Below are 20,416 nucleotides of genomic sequence, written 5' to 3'. Positions count from 1 at the left end.
ATACAAACTAACTTACCATACTGAACTAACAATTGACCAATTGCTTTTTGGAGTTAATTTGAAATTATGGTAGTTTATGTATTTAGTACACCTCAGAATGAGTTTCAAACACAGAAAATTGTATTCTATTCGATCTTTCACTCCAGTTATAATTAAGACAGACAGAACAGTGAGTCTACTGATCACCGAGTTTATTATATCGTATGTATGGTGAATGTATGTACCACAAAATTAAGTAGTTGTTACAGTAGAGAGACAGAACGTAATATTCTATGCAATTCTGCATAGAGCTTGAAGACTTAATTTTATAAATCCACAACATTTTTGATTTGCAGTTTAATGGTCCAGAAATCTGTGAAACTTCCATCACATACATACACGACCAAACTTTGGAGGACGTCGAACTACACCAAACTAAAGAAGTTTTAACAAACATGGCTCGAAGAAGCTAGAGACATGAGAAATCAAAGTGCACTTTCGAAAAGCAGAAACTGAAAACATATAGATGTATTTCCAGTAGTTAAATAATAGAACTGCAACTCCTATGTACAATCCACTCATGTGCTTTCATGCCAAAAACTTGGAGTGGTACTTTCTGAAAGAAGAAAAACATTCACCAATCTTTTCTTTCTTTCTTTACTTTATTTCTTTAAATCGCTGAAACAGTGCCTATTCACCAGTATTTCGACATGAAGTGACTCTAAGATACGAGTTTAAATTGCCGTATACCTCTATATTTTAACGTAGGTCTATGTAATTTTCAGCTATAAAATTTCTCATGTCTCTTGCTCCTAAATGAAGGGTTTTAATGTACGTTAAATGCTTAAAATGTTAAGTCTCATCACTTCAAGTAGCTATTTTCTTCAAAACAGCAAAAGAAGCTTAGCACTTTAATTGTAATTCATTCATACTCGGATCCAGAAAATAGGTGTTTATACAGTACTCAAAAGTGATAATGTAAAAACACATACCACATAAATTCTGCAACATTTACTGCTGAAGTTATACATTTTAAGTTTGATATATATATATATATATATATATATATATATATATATATATATATATATATATAGTCTTTAACTTATTTTACTTTTACATATTACGTATTCATACAATTAAATTATCAGCATAAAAAAATAAATAAAAGCATAAATATACAACAATGCACGGAATGGACAATATTTGTCGTAATTTAGGAAGAACTGAGTTATAAAAAGTTCGGTACGTACAATCTTGGTTAACAAAATGGCCACCTACTTCTCTTTGAAAACCTCTGTATTCTTAACCAGACTTAGAATAAATCAAACAAATGCAGATTTTCTTTCGCCTATTCAGATCTTTATTTACAGCCAAAGTATTAGAATTTAGTACATGCAATTGCCAGAGCACTAAAGTCCTTTAAAGCAAGGTAGGTGGTCAAGATATTCCATACTAGCGTAGAAAAACATCACTGCGTATTAAAGGGTTGCAAGAATCTTTTTGAAATAATTCGCAATCATTAACTTCAAGTTTGCACACTACGTACACAAAAAATAATCAGGAAAGTGAAAAAATAAACGCATAAATGTAAACAAAGTAAGAAATGAAGAATTTTTGTAGTAATTTTGGAAGAATTGTGTTATAAAAAATAAAAGTTTCAGGTGTACTACTGCAGAAAAACACTGCGTTTTAACCAAAAGGAGAAAATAATCCTTTTGAAATAATTCGCAGCAAGCATATGTATATATAAATAACCACAGAATAGTACATAGTTCAGACAAAAATATGTATATATTCATCTAAACTTGGAAAAAGAGAAGTAAATAATAAAGAATCATTTTAAAAAAAATAAAATGAAAAAGCGTTCATTTTAATTTTGAAAACACGTTGGTCTAATAGGATTATGAATAATAAGGTAAAATACTGTCTAACTTCAGAAAGTTTCAAGCTATTTACCACATTCAGTAATTTTTGAAAAAGAATGCAGATTCTAATAGTCAACATATATATCTTGATATTTTTCTATTAAAGTGAGGTTCACAGAAAATATTAACCTGTCAACGACAGATTTTTCAATAAAAATAAGAGTAAAATGTCAAATCTTCAAAATTCACGTAAATACACTTAAAAAAAAAAAAAATGAACTTGTACTCTTCTTAAGTACACAAAATGAATCCGTAATGTAATGTACTGAATATATTCCGCTATCAACGGCCTAAGATCATGAAGAGGAATGTGTACCATTGTCTTTGATCAGGAAATACCATTCAAGACTGAGCATATTCACAGAAATAAAAGTGGGAGTAAGATCAGAGCAACTGCATAATTTCAATAGATATCTAGCTATTCACATTGGATATAATATATATATATATGGAATACATGGAATTACTCTTTATGATATTTCGAAATTAAAGAAATCTGCATTTGTCATGAGAACAAAATTTTACAAACCATACTTCTAAATTTCAGAACTACTTCTCAGAATTACAATCCAAGATGAAATATACATTCATTCAGTTTCAAACTCTTGTTACTCAATCTGTTCAGTACTATCATATCAATAACTGTTCTATTGCAAACAGCATAGAGGTGAAAATGTCTTAGTTTTTGATTTGCACTGAATATAACACTTTCCAAACCATCTACAATAAAAAAATTATGCAACGAAGGACAGGTTATCATTAGAACACAGCTTCATCTCAGTAATCAGATATTCATCGAAGTTTTTCAAATCGGTTCATTTTTATGAACAAACAAGATCTTTATGGATCATCATTACAGCACCTTTTATCGTAAATGATTAAGGACTACAATAATATTTTTTACTTTGGTTGAAATTTTTAACTTGTGTAAACTAGAGTATGCTAATTGGATTGAATGTTAACATCTAATTTATGTTGTCAGCACATCGGTCAAGATTTTTGTATGACTATACACACTACAGAAGACCTGAAATAGTTAACACCTGTTTTTTTCTTTTTTATCATTTAGTTGTATCATCATATCAAAACAAAGAAATAATACGACAATAGCTGAGATTGCGAGATATGCTGATATCCAAACAACTGCAAGATTTGAAAAAAGCGAGACCCCCCCCCCCCTTCCCAACGCTTTCGGGAAAATAAAAACGTACAATAATTTTTACCAAAAGTTAAATTTCTAAAATGGATAACAGTGACAATTTCCTAACGCTCATTGTACAATACTTCATACTTTGCAAACATATCTTCCACTTCCCACAGTTCTTGAATTTCTTTCTCCGACAACAGAATTGTGTTATTTCCACCATTAAGGCCATTATAAAATTTTTGAAATGTCATCACTTCGTCGCTTGCGCTTCGTAATAACTCTCTACGATTGTTGTAATTGCGATGCAAATTGTTTACGCTTGTTTGATACCGTGTCCTCAATACCTTGACATCATCAAGATGTTTCCTGTAAAGTTGTCTCAGAAGGTCCTGATTTCCGTAAGAAACCCTAGTTAAAGCTTCTCTTTCAAGCATCTGTCGTTGGCTTAGCTGCTGCAACTCTCTTTGGTGTTCTCGTTCTACAGCTGACCTATAATAGCTCATATCTTCCTCTAATCTTTGTAACTGCTCACTGAAAACTAGAATACAAGACTGAGTTCTCTTACGCTTGTTCGGTGGAGTATCTTCAATTTCCCGCTTCCTCTTCTCACCTGGCCTTGCCTTATTTGCACTATTTTTACTAGGAGGTACTTTGGTGCCCCGTGGAAAATGCTTCCTTCGATAAGCGAAGTATGTCAAATTCTTATTTGGATCCGGAATCACTAAATTCCTCCATCGTTCTCTTATAGCACGGTAACGTTCTTCATCTGTTTCTAGTTTTCTCAGCAATTCCCACTCAGGATCTTCATTATCCTTATTTTCAGAAACATCTTTACTTACAAAATATTCAAAAGCAGGTTTTGTTGTCTTTTTTTCTTCAAATATTTGACCATTCAAGGTTTTTTGGGAATTACTGGATGGATCTTCAGACAATACTTTCGGTCCTTGGTCGTTATCAGAAGGTTTAGAAACATCCTGCGAATCATGAGGCTTTGGAATAGCAGATATGCCATTCAATGATGACTTGACTTCACATGGTTTGTTTCCTTCAGAGATCAATTTAATTTTGATGTCACCGTTGCTTTTAATGTCAACCTCTCTGTTTGTATCAGTTCTAGCATCATCAGTCGAAGGGGTATTTGGCACTTCATTCGCAACACCAATCCATATATTGCCTCCAGGACTACACGATACTTTCCTTTCTTCTGAATCTTTATCTATATCAGTTCCTAAAGCCTTATTTAAATCATCAGTGGTAGTCTCTGCCTTCGGAGTTTCCAAAGCATTTTTATTTTTTGAAATATCGTCTCCTGTATTCATGCACTCAGCGTCGCTACTAAAATCACTCATCTGATCTAAAACAATATAACTTTCGCACTCTGATTCATCTTCGGATTTACATAAACGCACAACTGCGTCTGTTTTCGTATTAGTGCCTTCTGCCTTTGTCTCCGCACTTTCAGAATTAGTATTGTTATATTGATTCTCACGAATAATTGATTTCCCTTGGCTTTTATCTATACTATCAGTGTTATTACTTTGTTCTAAACAAACAGTCTCATCCAGGATAACACAACTTTCCCAATTGGAACCAAACTGATCCGACTGGTACAAACGTTTCGGAGTAAGATCTTTCCATTTGGATTTGGCGTTCTTCAAATTGGTGTCAGTCTTTGGCTCAATACAGTTCGATTGCTTACTTGAAGATGCTACTAGAGTATCTTCATCAGAGTCCAACACTTCATCCTGTTCCGTCAACAGGGTTCTATCTTCAGCAAACAATGAATCGTCACTCAAATCTTCAACTACACTATTTGAGCTGGATCCCTGTCTGGAAATGGAGCTGCCTGCGATAGGAGTGGATGTAACCTCGCATCTGAATTTGTCATGAAGGCTCGGTAGTGTCTTGTCAAATTTAGACTCCAAAGAAGGTGTAGTGACTTTGATAGAATCTTGGGATGAATCACCTAAATTTCCATCTTCCGCTTCAATAGTAGTTTCTAGTTCAGCTGTTAATTCTAATAATGTTTTCTCGAGCTTTGTTAATTCGGCTTCGAAATCGTCCTCAGCAGCTATTTCAACTGGTATCGTTGGATCATTAACACTATATTCCTCCAACATGGAGCATGATTCGCATACAACATCTCCAACAATACTGGGTTCACACCCACATGCAATGCATTGGGCATCGTCATCTCCTGCCACGTGGTCCCCATCACACACTACAGTTTGTTGAACTGTTGTCATATTGAAAGTATGATATGCCTCTATACCTCTATACTATACGCGCTCACACTTGTATATGTAAGTTGAACTGTATTTGTCCACACGTCTCCCCGTAATAAACCCAGTAACGGAATCACCTAGTCCAGCACATATCCTATCTTTCGCAGTTGCTTTGATATCATGTACAATTACTTACACACGGCCTTAAAATTCTTATAAATATCACATATTAGTTCTTGAACTGGAAGTCAACCGCTTACTATCTCATGTAAGTAGACAACTTGTGTCATGTTAATCCTGTCCGAAAGCCAACTTCTCAATTTTTAATGCTATTAAATCACTGTTTTAATGATCGAAGAGCCTGGAACAAATGGCAAACAATATAAGTAATAATAACAATAAGAAGAAGAAAAAGAAGAAACAAACATAACAAATATCAAAATATTGTGTTCACTTGTCCCGAATCACAGAAAAAATGATTACAAAATACACTACACTCTGTATATTTAATGTAATTTTTTAAAATGCATTTATAATAGAAATTATCTGAAGATGTTTCGTAACGTTATAAAAAAAATGTATTTCTGCTCATCGTGTAATACCTCAGCAAAAGAAAATGAATATGAGATTTGGAACATGGAATATTAGGAGTCTTTATAGGACAGGCGCGTTAAAATCCGTAACGAGTGAGTTAGAGAAATATAGGATGGACGTAGTAGGAGTTCAGGAAGTTAGGTGGGATGGAAATGGATCTGTGAATTCCGGAAATTTTACGTTCTTTTACGGGGAAGAAAATAAAAATCACCAGTTACGAACAGGGTTTCTCGTTCATAAACGTATATTACCAGCAATTAAACGGGTTGAATTTGTTACTGACAGACTTTCTTTTATTACTCTTAAGGGACGGTGGTGTAATATTATTGTTTTAAATGTACATGCCCCAACTGAAGATAAGGATGACGATATAAAAGACAATTTTTACGAAGAAGTGGAACGGATATTTGACCAACTCCCGCGATACCATATGAAAATTATATTAGGGGATTTCAATGCGAACGTAGGACGAGAGGATATTTTCAAACCGATTATAGGGAACGAAAGTCTGCATAAGGAAAGTAATGACAACGGTGTTAGACTCGTGAACTTTGCAACATCCAAAAACTTAGCCCTAATCGTGAAGAGTACAAAATTCCCACATCGCGACATTCATAAATACACTTTGACATCACCAGACGGGAAAACACATAATCAAATTGATCACGTTTTAGTAGATAGAAGAAGTGAATCTAGCATAATTGATGTCCGGTCATTTAGAAGGGCTGATTGTGACCCTGACCACTACCTGGTAGCAGCGATAATACGAGAAAGGTTATCGTTGAATAAAGGTAATATTCATTGTCCGAAAACTGAGAGATTCAATTTAAAGAAATTAGAAGAGAGCCAGGTAAGAGAGAAATACCAGATTGAAGTTTCGAATAGATTCTCGGCTTTAGAAGATTCGGAGTGCACTAGTGTTGAGGATACCTGGATTGAAATTAGAGATAGCATTAAAATTTCAGCAAAAGAAAAATTGGGACACGCGGAAATACGTAGGAACAAACCATGGTTCGACCAGGAATGCATAAAACTATCAGAGAAGAGAAAACAGGCAAAATTACGCTGGCTACAAAATCCGAATGAAATAACTACACAAAATTTCGCAGATATCAGGCGGCAAACTTCCAAAACTTTTACAACAAAGAAACGCGATTTTTGAAAGCTAAAATTAAGGAACTTGAAGATAATAGTAAAAATAAAAACATCCGGGACATGTGTAAGGGAATCAACGAATTTAAGAAAGGCTATCAACCTCGTGCTTATATATTAAAGAAATCTGACGGTAAAGTTCTCACTGACACGGATAGCATCTTAAATAGATGGAAAGATTTCTTTGACGATTTGCTTAACACGCAACCAAAAACCAGTGTGCGTGGAGAAAAGGAGATACACACCGCAGAACCGTATATTCCAGAACCCAACCGAATAGAAGTAGAAACCGCTATAAAGAAATTAAAGGAACACATATCTCCGGGTGTAGATGAAATTCCGGCTGAGTTAATTTTAGCTGGAGGCGAAAAATTGTGGAACAAGATACACAAACTCATTCCCTTTATCTGGAACAAGGAAGAATTTCCACAAGAGTGGAAAGAATCAATCATTGTTCCAATTCACAAGAAAGGCGACAAAACTGACTGTAATAATTATCGAGGCATTTCTCTTCTGTCAACATCCTATAAAATCCTTTCAAATATTCTATTAGAAGACTGACTCCATACGTAGATGAAATTATTGGAGATTATCAGTGCGGATTTAGACGAAATCGATCAACTATCGACCAAATATTTACCATTCGCCAAATACTCGAAAAAAAGTGGGAATACAATACCTCGGTACATCAACTATTCATTGATTTTAGAAAGGCTTACGACTCGGTTAGGAGAGAAACATTATACAACGTTCTTACAGAACTTGGAATACCGAGAAAGCTAATTAGATTAATTAAGATATGTTTAAATGAATCCCAAAGTAAAGTCCGGGTAGGAAAATTTTTGTCCACGAGCTTTCACGTCGAAAATGGCCTGAAACAAGGAGATGCGTTGTCGCCATTATTATTTAACTTCGTTCTGGAATACGCTATAAGGTAAATCAAAGATAGCAACCAGGGCCTACAATTGAACGGTATTCACCAGGTTATGGCATATGTTGAGATCTTATTAAACGCTTGTAGGGACATGGGTTTAGAAGTAAATGCAGAGAAAACTAAATACATGGAAATGCGTCGGGACCGGAATACATCAAATTATGGATGCGTTAAAGTATTAAATAATACTTTTGATAAAGTGCATAGTTTCAAATATCTAGGTTTAATATTAACAGAGGAAAATCATATTCACGAAGAAATTAAATCTCGACTAAAAGCAGGGAATTCGTGTTACTATTCGGTTCAAAATCTCTTGTCGTCGCGAATTCTGTCGAGGAATTTGAAGCTTAAAATATACAAAACGATAATCATGCCTGTTGTTTTGTATGGCTGCGAAACATGGTCACTTACTCTGAGGGAAGAACATAGACAAAGTATTTGAGAACAAGATCCTGAGACGAATATTCGGACCCAAGAGGAACGGGAATAGGGAATGGCGGAAACTTCATAACGAGGAACTACATAATTTATATGGTTTACCCAACATTGTTAGGGTCGTGAAGTCTAGGAGGCTTAGGTGGGCGGGTCATGTAGCTAGAATGGAAGAAAGTAGAAATGCTTTCAAAGTCTTGACTGGAAGACCAATCGGAAAACGACCATTAGGAAGATCTAGGCGCAGATGGGAGGACAATATTAAGATGGATCTCGCAGAGATTGGAATACAAAGTAGAAACTGGATGCAGTTAGCTAAGGATAGAAGTCAGTGGAGAGCTTTTGTGAACGCGGCATTGAACCTCCGGGTTCCATAGGCCATAGAGTTATTTAGTTAGTTATCTTCGTGTAATCGTGGCACGAGATATGTATAGGAGACAGGTGGAGAAAATATGATTTTTGTTGAAAAAAAATCACGATTTAAATATATTTTTAAAGCCAATTGTAATTGATACCATTCCATCACGTCCCCACTTTCACCATTTTATGAATACGAAATTAAAATTTTAAAGGGAGAATTTTCGAAAACTTTAGGATACGTCTCAACTTATTTTCAATAAGAATTTTGTATATCGAGTTTCGTCTGCCACACTTAAAGGGCTCGTGAGGCTCATACTTTTGAATCCTTTGCGGAAGAAAGAAGGATCTAGTAGTGATACAGGCATACCGCATACCCATATAACTGAAGAAGTAGAGGAAAATTATGAGAAAATAGAACAAATTATAGACAGGCAGAAGAGAATTGAATGGGAGATTTTAATGCAGTTGTGGGGGGAATTACAGGTAGTATCGTAAGCAAATATGGTTTAGGCGAAAGAAATGAAAGGGGAGGAGGACTGGTCAACTTCTGTAAACAGAATTTACTAGTAATTGGGAACATTTCGTTCAATCAGCATTATAGAAGATATACATGGAAATCCTCAATAGACGGCCGAAGATATCAAATAGACTATGACATCGGACAACTATCGGAATACCTTGAATAACGCAAAGATCCTTCCCGGGACCGATATTTTCTTTGATCATAACCTTCTGCTGGTCGAAGTGGATATTCAACTGAAATATGTAGGCAGAAGAAAAGTTCAATACTGAAAAGCTGAAAAACGAGGATATAAGAAATCTTTTCGTTGAAAAATTCGAAGAAAAATACTTAAAAGAGCAAAGAATAGGTGCAGGTAGTGACGCACGGTAGGAACATTAAACGTTGCTTACAGCAGGCCGCAGAAGAAGCAGTAGGTTACCGCGAACACAAAACGACTAAGAAACCATGGGTTACAGAACAAATGTTGCAGAAAATGAGGAAAAGGAGGATGTGGAAAAAGGTTGATACAGAAGAGGGTACAAAAATGTACAGGAAGTTAAATAACGGGTTACGAAGGGAAACAGGCGGAGCAAGGGAAGAGTTTTACAAAAGAAAATGCGAGGACAAAAGAATTAGAAAGAGTTGGAAAGTACGAGGAAATGTAAAAGGAGGTGAAATCTATGGAACTTAGGAGGATACAAACGGGTATTACGATGGCACTAGAACATAAAAATGGGAAAGTATCAGCGAGATAAGTCAAGTTTTAGGAAGCTGGAAAGAATAAGTTGAGAATTTATGAGAGTAGGAATAGATCGTGTGATCTAGATGTTGAAGTAGAAAATGAAGTACGTGAGGATGATAAGAACAACAGATAACATCTACATTATAACACAACTGATAGAAATACGCAGAGAAAGGAAAGAAGATTTCATAGTAGCATTTATTGATATTGAAAAGGCGTATGATACAGTCAAGAGAAAGATATTATGGGAAATAATGGGAAACTTAGGAATCTCAAAGAATTTTATGATGCTCCTTAAGGAACTATATAAGGATAACAAATACAGATATGAAATGGGAAACATAAAATCAAAAGGGATAGACAGTAACAAAGGTTTGAAATAAGGATAAGGATGCCCTCTATCACCAGTTATATTCCTTATATACATACACGAAGTGAAAGAAGCATTGATCAAAACAGAGGGATAGAATTAAGATTGCAAGGAAAAGAAAAAGAAAAATTCCTGGCACTCTATTTGCGGACGATGTAGCTTTGATGAATAATAATATTGAAGACATTAAGGAAATGCTAGAAACAGTAGTTAGGAAATGAGAAGAAATTGGTTTAAAAATTAATGAAGAAAAACCCAAGTTCATGGTTTTTAGTGGAGACATAGAGGATCAAAATATACAAGCAGGAAACATAATAATAAACAGGACTGAGAAAATAGAATATTTAGGAATTACCTTGAAGAAGGAGAACAATACTTATTTGAAAACGAGAAAAAACTGAAAAATAAACAACAAAAATATACAGCAATTATAAAATATAAAGCAATGTGGTCATACACCAGATATGAGGTGTCAAGAATACTTTGGAAACAAATAGCAGTACCGGCGCTAACATATGCAAATGAAGTAATAACTAGACTTCGGATTTTTGCATATTTGCATGTTTTTTTCCTGATGTGATATTGATATGCTCTTTAAACAAATTCGTTTCAGCTGTTTTGGGGTAAAATAGTAGAGTTTTATAGTGCATATATTTGCATATTTCGGAGGTTAGTGCATGTTTATGTCGTTATTGCATATAAATGCATATTTAAAGAAACGACCAAATTTGATAATTTTTAACGTGCAATAACTTTCGTCATAAATGGAATTCCAAGTTTCTAAAATAAATAAACTCAAGACCTTGAAATAAGATATAAATAACGGTGTCAAATCACCTAGAACAAAATCCCACGTCACCCATCTCGGAAGTTAAAGTTGCTATTGTTGTGTGTGTGTGTGTGTGTGTGTGTGTGTGTGTGTGTGTGTGTGTGTGTGTGTGTGTGTGTGTGTGTGTGTGTGTGTGTGTGTGTGTGTGTGTGTATATATATATATATATATATATATATATATATATATATATATATATATATATATATATATATATATATATAGATTTGAAATTGTGTGGCAATGTAACAGTATAAAAATACCGAAAGAAAAATCTTCTAGAAGTTATCTCCTGAAACAGGGTCCATTTAGTTGTAGTGTGACATCTTCAAATTGAATTTTAACTAGCTCAGAATTTTGTCCATTTTTGTCCAACCTAGAACAAATTTTGTAAGATTCAAATTAACAAAGTGGGAATATTTAAAAATTTGGGCCACTTTGATGACCTGTAGAGCCACATCTTCAAATCTCAAATTTAACTACCTCAGAATTTTGTCCAATTTTTGTCCATTCTTGTCCACCGATGAAAAACTTTACGTAAAATTCAAGTAAGGCTATTTAAAAAGTTGGCCACTTTGATGACCTGTAGTGCGAGATCTTCAAATTCGAAATGTAACTAGCTCACAATTTTGTAGAATTTTCGTTCATTTTTGTCCACCCAAGGAAAAATTTTGAAAATGGAAATAAACGAGGGAAGACCATTTAAAAATTTGGCCACTTTGATGACCTGTAGTGCATCTTCAAATCTGAATTTTAACTACCTCAGAATTTTGTACAATTTTTGTCCATTTTTATCCACCCAAGAAATTCTTTTTATAAAATTCAAGTAAAAGAGGGAGGGTCATTTCAAAATTTGGCCACTTCGATCACCTATAGTGACAGATCTTCAAATTCGAAATTTAACTAGCTCACAATTTTGTCCAATTTTCGTCCATTTTTGTTCATAGAAGAAAAAAAAAAATTGCACCATTCAAATAAACGAGGGAGGGCCACTTCAAGATTTGCCCACTTCAATCACCTGTAATGCGACATGTTCAAAATCTGAATATTAAATAGCTCATAATTTTGTCCGATTTTTGTACATTTTTGTACCACCAAGAAAAATTATGTACTATTGAAATAAACGAGGGAGGGCCATTTGAAATTTTGGCCACATCGATCAGTGTGACATGCTCAAATTCGCATTTTAACAAATTTAGAATTTTGTCCAATCTTTGTCCACAAGTATGAAACAACTCAGGTGTGATTTTTTTTTTCATTCTCGACAGAGTTCATCTCAAAGAAACCGTTTAAAATGTATTTCGGGACGAAATGAACCCTTTTGAAAATAAACTCTACAATTAATTTAAATATTTGCTTTACAAAATCTAAAACTTGTCGCATCAGTTATTTTTTGAGATAAGTTTCCGAGTTTTCCTTTAAGGAGTTTATGAGATTATTTAAATATAAGATTGTGTTGCTTTGATATGCACCTTAGTCTCTCGAAACGTAACTTACCTACTAAGTCTTTTGTTATGTTTTCGATAACTTAACCTTCTTCCCATTCATGCTCCATGTCTCGCTCAAATCAGTTTATTCCATTTAAAGTATCAATATTATATATTGTAAATTATTGCTGTTTGAAACGGACAATGTTGCGTTAGAAGAAAATATTCTAGGATTAACACATAATTGGATAAAGAAAGTAATTTCAAGTGGATTTCTTTTAAACAAGAACATAATATTTTGAATACAGGCTTTTAATATAGTAAAAATTGCCTTCAACAGGCCCCTTATGAAACGGAAATATTTCACGCCCCCCCCCCCCCCAAAAAGTGTTAAATTCTCTTGATTAGTCGGAACCTTTGTCGCGAACAACGGATGTTAAAATATACCTTTTAACGGAAATTTTCAAGTTCCGGAATGCAGCGTTTACAAAAGTTTTAGACACTCTGTGAGAGGTTAGGTATACGAACTACGTTGTCTGTAAAGGTCTTCATTTACTTGTTACCCTACATATTTAACCTTTAGTCCACCGCCATATAAGGCCCTAGATACCGTGCAACTTTTTGAACGAAGTGCAATTTATATAGTAATTTCCAAACCAATAACTACTTCTCTAACTGGTCTAGAGACATGGAACAAGAAGCATACAAAATAGATCAAAGGGAGCCAAAAGTAGAGGGAGGAACGCTGAAAAGGGCATAGCATCTACTTTTTGTCTTGGCCTTGGAAAACGTATATAGGCTTTTCTTTTACTTTATTTATTTTTGTTTACTGTGTTTTGTGTGTATTAATTTGTAGCATAACTAAATACTGTAATTTCATACGGTATGTATAACATTTTATCTCACTATGTCCATTATTTATTTTTTATTTTTTTATTTTTATTTATTTACTTTTTTTTTCATAGATCTATCTCCGTTAACTTTAAAATCTTTAAGGGAAACTTTTACGAACCCTGTTCAATTTTACTAGTCAGGTTTTACTATATGCTTATGCCAGAAATGTTTATTTACTTCTCTGAGTATATTTATTCTTTATTCACAGATACTTGGCGCATGATATATATATATATATATATATATATATATATATATATATGGGGGTAGATGCATTTTAATTTCACATACTGAGGTGTTTCAACCCGAAGAAACCAAATATATTCAAGAAGCCATGGATACTTGCGGAGCTGAAAACATTAAAAGCGAACTTGTGTTTATCAATACTAATTTCAGTTCAATTTCAAAGATCATGGGAGATGAGAGGAGCGATGACTAGGGCTTCGTAGTGCATTTGAGCTGTTTGATTCAATAACGAAACAGGCTCCGCCAAGACCAATCGGACAAACATTTTTTCGAAAAGCACAGTCAATAGACGAGAAAAATCCTGGCATAAAATTCTTGTCTAATGCAAATAAAGTATTCCTGGGAACAACGACGCACGAATTACAGATTTATCGGCAAGTAACATTGCTTCTTTAAAATACTGTCCCGTAACGACCTGTGACACGGAAGGAACATTTTCGATGTACAGTAATGTTTTGCCTGACAAATGCAGGCTTTTACCAGAAAATACCGAAAACTACATAATTGACTATTGTAGCATGAATGCATAATGGTTGTACACCAAGTGTATGTAGTTCAAGTAATACAACTTTTTTTTTTTTTTCTTTAAAGATAATCAAACTTCTCATTTAACTTTAGTTTTTGATTGGTGCATATTTATCCTTTTCAGTGCATATTTGCATATTTTCGTGATTTTTAGCACATATTTGCATGCATATTTTGCCGTTATTTTAGTGCATATCGATCCGAAGTCTAGCAATAACTTTAACGATAAAAACAGGAATATTTTACAATAAGCACAAAATCAAATACGAAGATTTGCCCTAGGAGCAAATAAATTAAGTGCAAATGTAACAATAACAGGAGAGATGGGATGGAATGATTTTGAAAAAAGAGAAGTTATGAGTAAAATAAGATATCTTGCAAGATTAAAATTTATGGAAGAAACAAGATTAGTAAAAGTTGTGCATGAAGCCACTAAACATATGAGAAAAGGGAAGAACACAAAATGGTTTGGGAGAGTTAGGAAATTAGAAAGAAAATATGATCAAACTACCCGCTGGAACAGAGAAGAGAATTATAAAAATTGGGAAAAATCACCGACACAACAATTAAAGAAAAAGCACAGGAAAAGTGGTATGAAAAAGTAAAGAAGAGCAGTTTGAAAGGAATATACACATATAAAAAGCGTTATGAGAAAGTAAATTATATGGACAATGATTTACGGATCATTTTGCTTTTCAAAGCCAGGTCAGGGAGCCTTGAAACAGGGGTAAGATTGAAAAAATTTTAAGACGTGAACGAAAAATGTTAACTATATTTTAAAGAAAAAATGAAATGAAATCTTGAAGTTTAACGTCCCACGGTTATGCCGGTTAGGCTAAAGGAGACGGTGATAATAAGAAATGAGGGAAATGGTGGAATGAAGAAAGTGGGAGGAAACGGGAGAACCCCGAGAAAACCCACGAGCACGGTGTTTGTCCACCACAAAGTCCACACGGCGCGAGCTGGGATATATTTTAAAGAAGATGAAACACTAGAACACTTATTTTTAAAATGTGAAGAAACCCTAAAAATAAGGAAAACACGGAAATGGAACGATGACATGGAAAAGGAAGGGAATTTGGTTAAATTAGCTTGAAGGCTAGGCTTTAATGTAAACGGAAAGGAACTAAGTGTGAAAGAAATGAAAAAAACTAAAGAACTTCTTGAATTTTGATGGAAAAAGAAAATAGAAAATGTTAAATGAAATAAAAAACAGTGTATGTTCATGTTTTCTTACTATTTTTATTTTTTTTTTTTTTTCAGGAACCAAACTTCCGAAGAGAAGGAAGAGAAATACTTTGAACTTTGTTATTGGGCATGTCTGTGGTTATAATGTTTGCTTACTAAACTGTTGTGTAGATGTCATTTTGATTACTTTAATCATTTTGAAGTTCTTTCTGTGTCTGTGTATCTTTTGCACTGCTCTCTCTGATGATTCTAGATTCTTCTTTCCTCTGTATCTCCTGTGTTTCTGGGTGTCGGCCCGTAAGACTTTGGATTTCTCACTTTTTTCACTCCTCTATCGATTGCGCATTGTTTGACTGAACAATGCTACTATCAATATAAGATGTTCCCTTGTGAGGCTCCTAGGATGACTTGATCTACATTTGTTCGTTTATCTGCCTGTACCACACACACTACAGGTAAAATTTTCGCTCTTTTAAGTTTAAATTTTCAGGCTACAAGCACGAGACACACTAAATTTCCTGTATAAATTGTAGTGACATACCAACGTAAAATTTCAAAATGGCGGCCTTTATTTTTCTTTCTTCAAAATAGCGGGTATGCGCGCTACCAAGCGCAATTTTCGGTCTTTTAAGTTGAAATTTTTAGAGTAGAAGCACCAGATACTCTAAATTATCTGTATAGATTTAGGCGCGATCCAATGTAAAGTTTCAAAATAGCGGCCAATTTTCAAAATAGTGGGTATCCCACTTCAGAGTGCAATTTTCGGACTTTTAAGCTGAAATTTTAAGGGTAGAAGCACGAGACATTCTAAGTTTGCTGTATAGATTTTCTCAGTGATCCAATGTAAAATTTTAAAATGGCAGCCACTTTTTGAAAACAGCAGTGAATAAAAAAAATAGTTGCAAGTTGTGACAATGACAATCTTGAAATATAAATCATATTTTAACACTTTTTCCCAAACCATTGAAATATTTCGAAAAAAAGAAAAAAAAACTAAAATACCCATATGGGCCCAGGTGGGTTGGGGTTTTTCAAACCCTGACCAGAAAGCATTTTATCGCGGGAAGAAAAAAATAATTTCAAGTTCAGCTTGAAGCTGTTCTGTTTGATGGTTCACCAGGTCTAGACTCATGATAGATACACTTGTGTGAAAAAAAAAAAAGCCTCTCTCTACTGTAATATATGGCAGAACCGAGAATAATTCCTGTTCGTTATGAAGAGGTTATTGAAGTGTTTGGGGAAAAAAGGACTGTCCGCGACCGTATCTGAGTGTCCGTAAAAGAGAGGGTTTCGTTCCGTAAGAGACCATGTATTTTTGCCGGGACAAAACAATCTGCCCGTATAATAGAGATATCTGTTAAGAGAGGTTTCACTGTAATTTGCTGGTGTTGCATGCAGTTGTATCAAAGCACAACGTTTGTATTTTGTGTTCTATGCCCTATTTCTCCACTGCTTCGTAACTGCTTGTGCTTCTGTAGATGATGGTATTTCAGGGAAGCGTCATAATTGATCGTTGCAGTTAAGTTACAAATATCGCTAGTCTATCAACCTTCTCTATGCTAATTGCTGCTGGAACTTGCTTGGCATCCCATGAAGCACTAAAGCGTTGGAATCGGCGACATGAAATCTCAATTTAATTTGTGCTTGCCTTTTCTCTCAAATTTCTTTCCTGTGAATTCGAATGCAAGAGAGATTAATAATTAAGCTTTCAATGCTACGGTGAGAAGCTTCTGCTGCAGCCATTAAAAGATGAACCGCACAGCGGTCGCTTATTTTCCATCTGTCTAGTACTTCGCCAGACGTAGAGTTAAAATATCTAACCCGAGTACGTCTTGAACCCGAGGTATTTGGTTCACTCACCAACATTGGATCACTTAAGCATGATTGCGTATGCGTAGTGGAATCATAGGAACTGGAACCTGTATCTTTAATTGCCAGACAATGTTGCTGATGAAATCATGACGACTTCTTCCATTTCTTCGTGAGTTCTTTTTCTTCCTTTCTGTTCCCTTTTTCTGCGTTCCTGATTTCTTTCTTCAGTTACTTTACATTTGCGGTTAATGCCAGCCATAGAACTTTGTCGTCCTTTCATGCGCTGCATTACTAAAAATTGCTTATCCTCTTCGTTCATCATTTCAATATACTTTATCGCACTTAAAAGAAGAAAAATACATCTGCACAATTTTTCCCAATTGCGAAGGTTGGTTTAGGTGCCCGAACCTATCATCTTTTGTTTACTGTTTCCGAAAGTACCCGAAGTTGGACTTCCTAATGCTACCTACAAAATTTTCACCTCAAAGCAGGCATAACCAATGCGGTCATCCATTCTGGAACTGAGTGTACAATTCTGAACTAAAAATTATGAGTATTATATATTAAATGGATTCAAGCTTTCTCCTCAAGTCTCCTGTAGAATATCAAATGATTAAATCAGTATATCGTCAAAATTTTAGATTCATTAACTGACATCTAAGAACAATATATTTTGTTTAAACTTGCATAATTAAGATTCTACCATCTCTAGGGATTAAGATGCTAGTCAGACTTACATTCGATTAGTATCCCAGAATGGTCAGAAATATTGCATTTAATTTCTGTTTTAAGTAATGTAAAGCCAGAAATTGACCAGCGCTATGTTCATATTACTGTTTTCACATTTTTAAAAAATCGAATAACTGAAAATCCATTGTCTGAAGGGTATGATCTCGACCTTTAGAGCTTCTCTGACAGTAATCACTGGTAAGGCTGCGTTCAAAGCGTACGAGTTGAGCTCATATGCTGTACCCAAAGCGCTCCACCCCATTACACCTTTGCTCCGATTATTACGACGCTAAACATATCCATCGGCATACTGCGCTCACCACGTACAGTCTAACCGGAATGTGCTGTTATCACTATGGAACACGTTAAAGCAGGACTCAGACTGTCTGCCACTCAGACTGCTAGCGACAATGCTTAAGTGTTCATTGTAGCCTGACGCATTTATGATTCTGGGCAAAATCAAGGCGACTGTGCGTACCTCCAGTCCAGCGTTCAGCACCTAAGTCCATGTCCATTACTGTGCTTCAGCTAACACTGAAGTCATGCAGCCAACATGTCTGTCATCCCACATGCATGGTCACATTGCACTTCACTGTCCTATTGTTGCTTGTACGATTCTCTTCTGTAAATTACTTTCACACACGAATCACTGTTGTTGCAGCATGTCTTGTATCAATTTAGTGATACGAACGGCCGTTCTGTAGACTAACCATGTACCCTGTTGGCGCACAATCGTCTGGTTATATCACGCCCAGAGATGTTGACTAGGCATAGTGACGCTTGCTCACGCACCACTACCTGAATGCTAGGTAAAAAAGCTCTTTCACAATAGTATATCATGCGCCGAACAAGGGTGCTGCATGGACCATTCCACTGAATTTACAATCATTCATACATCATGGCCTGGTGTAAAACTTCAAGTTTGGACGTGTTGCGGTCATTCCTTCTCGGTCCTGCAATTTTCACAAACAATAGTGTGTTTTAATGGCATCAATATCCCTGCTATTTATTATTATTTTGCATGCAGCACGTGTGATATTCATCAACAAATATCATGCTTTTGCTTTACCTCTTCAATTTTGCACATCATTGTAGATCCAGAACATCAGTGAACCGACAAAATAAAGATAGATAATTGCAGAATGAAATCATCAGCAACTACAGGAATATACGTATACATGGTCTTTTATACAGAGTATTAGGTTCTCTCTCTCTCTCTCTCTCTCTCTCTTAAAAAAATGGTAAGCTCGATCCCAAGTTATTGGTAAAAATTGAGTACTGATTTCACAAACTATTTATCTCTGGAAGCTGAAACTCATGCCACTTCTCAATGTAATCTTCCTTTAGTCATAAACATTTTTCGCAACGTTGACAATATGATTTCATGGCTGCTAAGAACGCTTTGTTAGTGATGTGCTTTGACCAATGGAAAATCGCTGATGCCAGAACGGCCCGACTTGAGAATAAATGTCCATGGAATGTGTCCTTCATTATGGAAACAGCCAAAAATTGCTAGACGCGAGGTTTGGTAAATAGGAGCATGAGATACTACTTCAAAGTTGTTACGAAGAAAATCTTGAGTTAGGAGTGACAGATGAGCAACCTTCTTCGGTCGTTTTGCTTGCAATGCCATAATGAGTTTAGTCTATAAAACATGTTCAGTAGATGTAGAAGATGTAGATCACTGACAGGAAAGACCCTTTAATCTGTCGCAGGTATTCCTTATGATATCGATAATTACCAATTAAGGTGTAAACGATTTTTCGTTCATTTCTTACTTCTTCAATTTAACCTTACTAACAAGCAAACCCTCACAATGGGCACTTTCTCAATAAATAAAGAAAAACTTGGATATTACAGTAGTGACATCCCCGCCCCCTCACTTAAGATCCGTAATTTTCCAAATGCTGAAACATGTGTCCCATTATTTAATTTAGGAGTTTAAATTTTATGTCTCTTATTCCAGGTTCTCCGAAAGCTGAATTTCATCAATGCATAAATGACAAATACAAGAATAACCCTTGAAAAATTTTTAACAAACCGAGCACACACTCAGTAATTAACTAAGCGCCATTTCAAAACAATCCACGAAATTCATTTTGCCATTCTGAATTTTAGATTTTTCGTGCTGAAAAAAAAAATAGTGATTACTTGTACAAAAAATAATTAATGTAAAATGAAAGAGAATAAAATTGTTATACTTATTTAGTGAATTTTTAATTTTCGTGGACGAAGTTTGTAATATTATTTCAGTCCTTACCAAACTACCTTTTTGAGTGTTCAGTTTAGGGATTTTGGTGATAATGAGATATTCCTCAAATAGGTTTCTTTCGATTAAAGATGAAGAACGATTCAAAATGTGATGCCCTAAACTCTATGTTTCGATTTATTAGATGCATAC

At 34.9% G+C, this 20,416-nt stretch overlaps 1 protein-coding gene across 4 annotated transcripts in view; it reads right to left on the bottom strand.

Annotated features, from left to right (window-relative positions):
- Positions 1-487: 487 nt before the first annotated feature.
- The window catches only part of LOC145686208 (uncharacterized), a 59,389-nt gene continuing 39,460 nt past the window's right edge, over positions 488-20,416 (bottom strand). For all 4 annotated transcript variants that reach the window (XM_081759260.1, XM_081759258.1, XM_081759262.1 and 1 more), the window contains one exon: positions 488-5,640. In XM_081759260.1, the coding sequence (XP_081615386.1) occupies positions 3,171-5,300 (2,130 nt within the window). In that variant the 5' untranslated portion in view covers positions 5,301-5,640 and the 3' untranslated portion in view covers positions 488-3,170. The remainder of the gene's footprint in view (positions 5,641-20,416) is intronic.

The sequence above is a fragment of the Thermobia domestica genome, chromosome 5 (assembly GCF_964235325.1).
Source record: "Thermobia domestica chromosome 5, izTheDome1.hap1.1, whole genome shotgun sequence".
Taxonomy (NCBI): domain Eukaryota; kingdom Metazoa; phylum Arthropoda; class Insecta; order Zygentoma; family Lepismatidae; genus Thermobia; species Thermobia domestica.
This window is presented reverse-complemented; position numbering and strand designations above follow the sequence as displayed.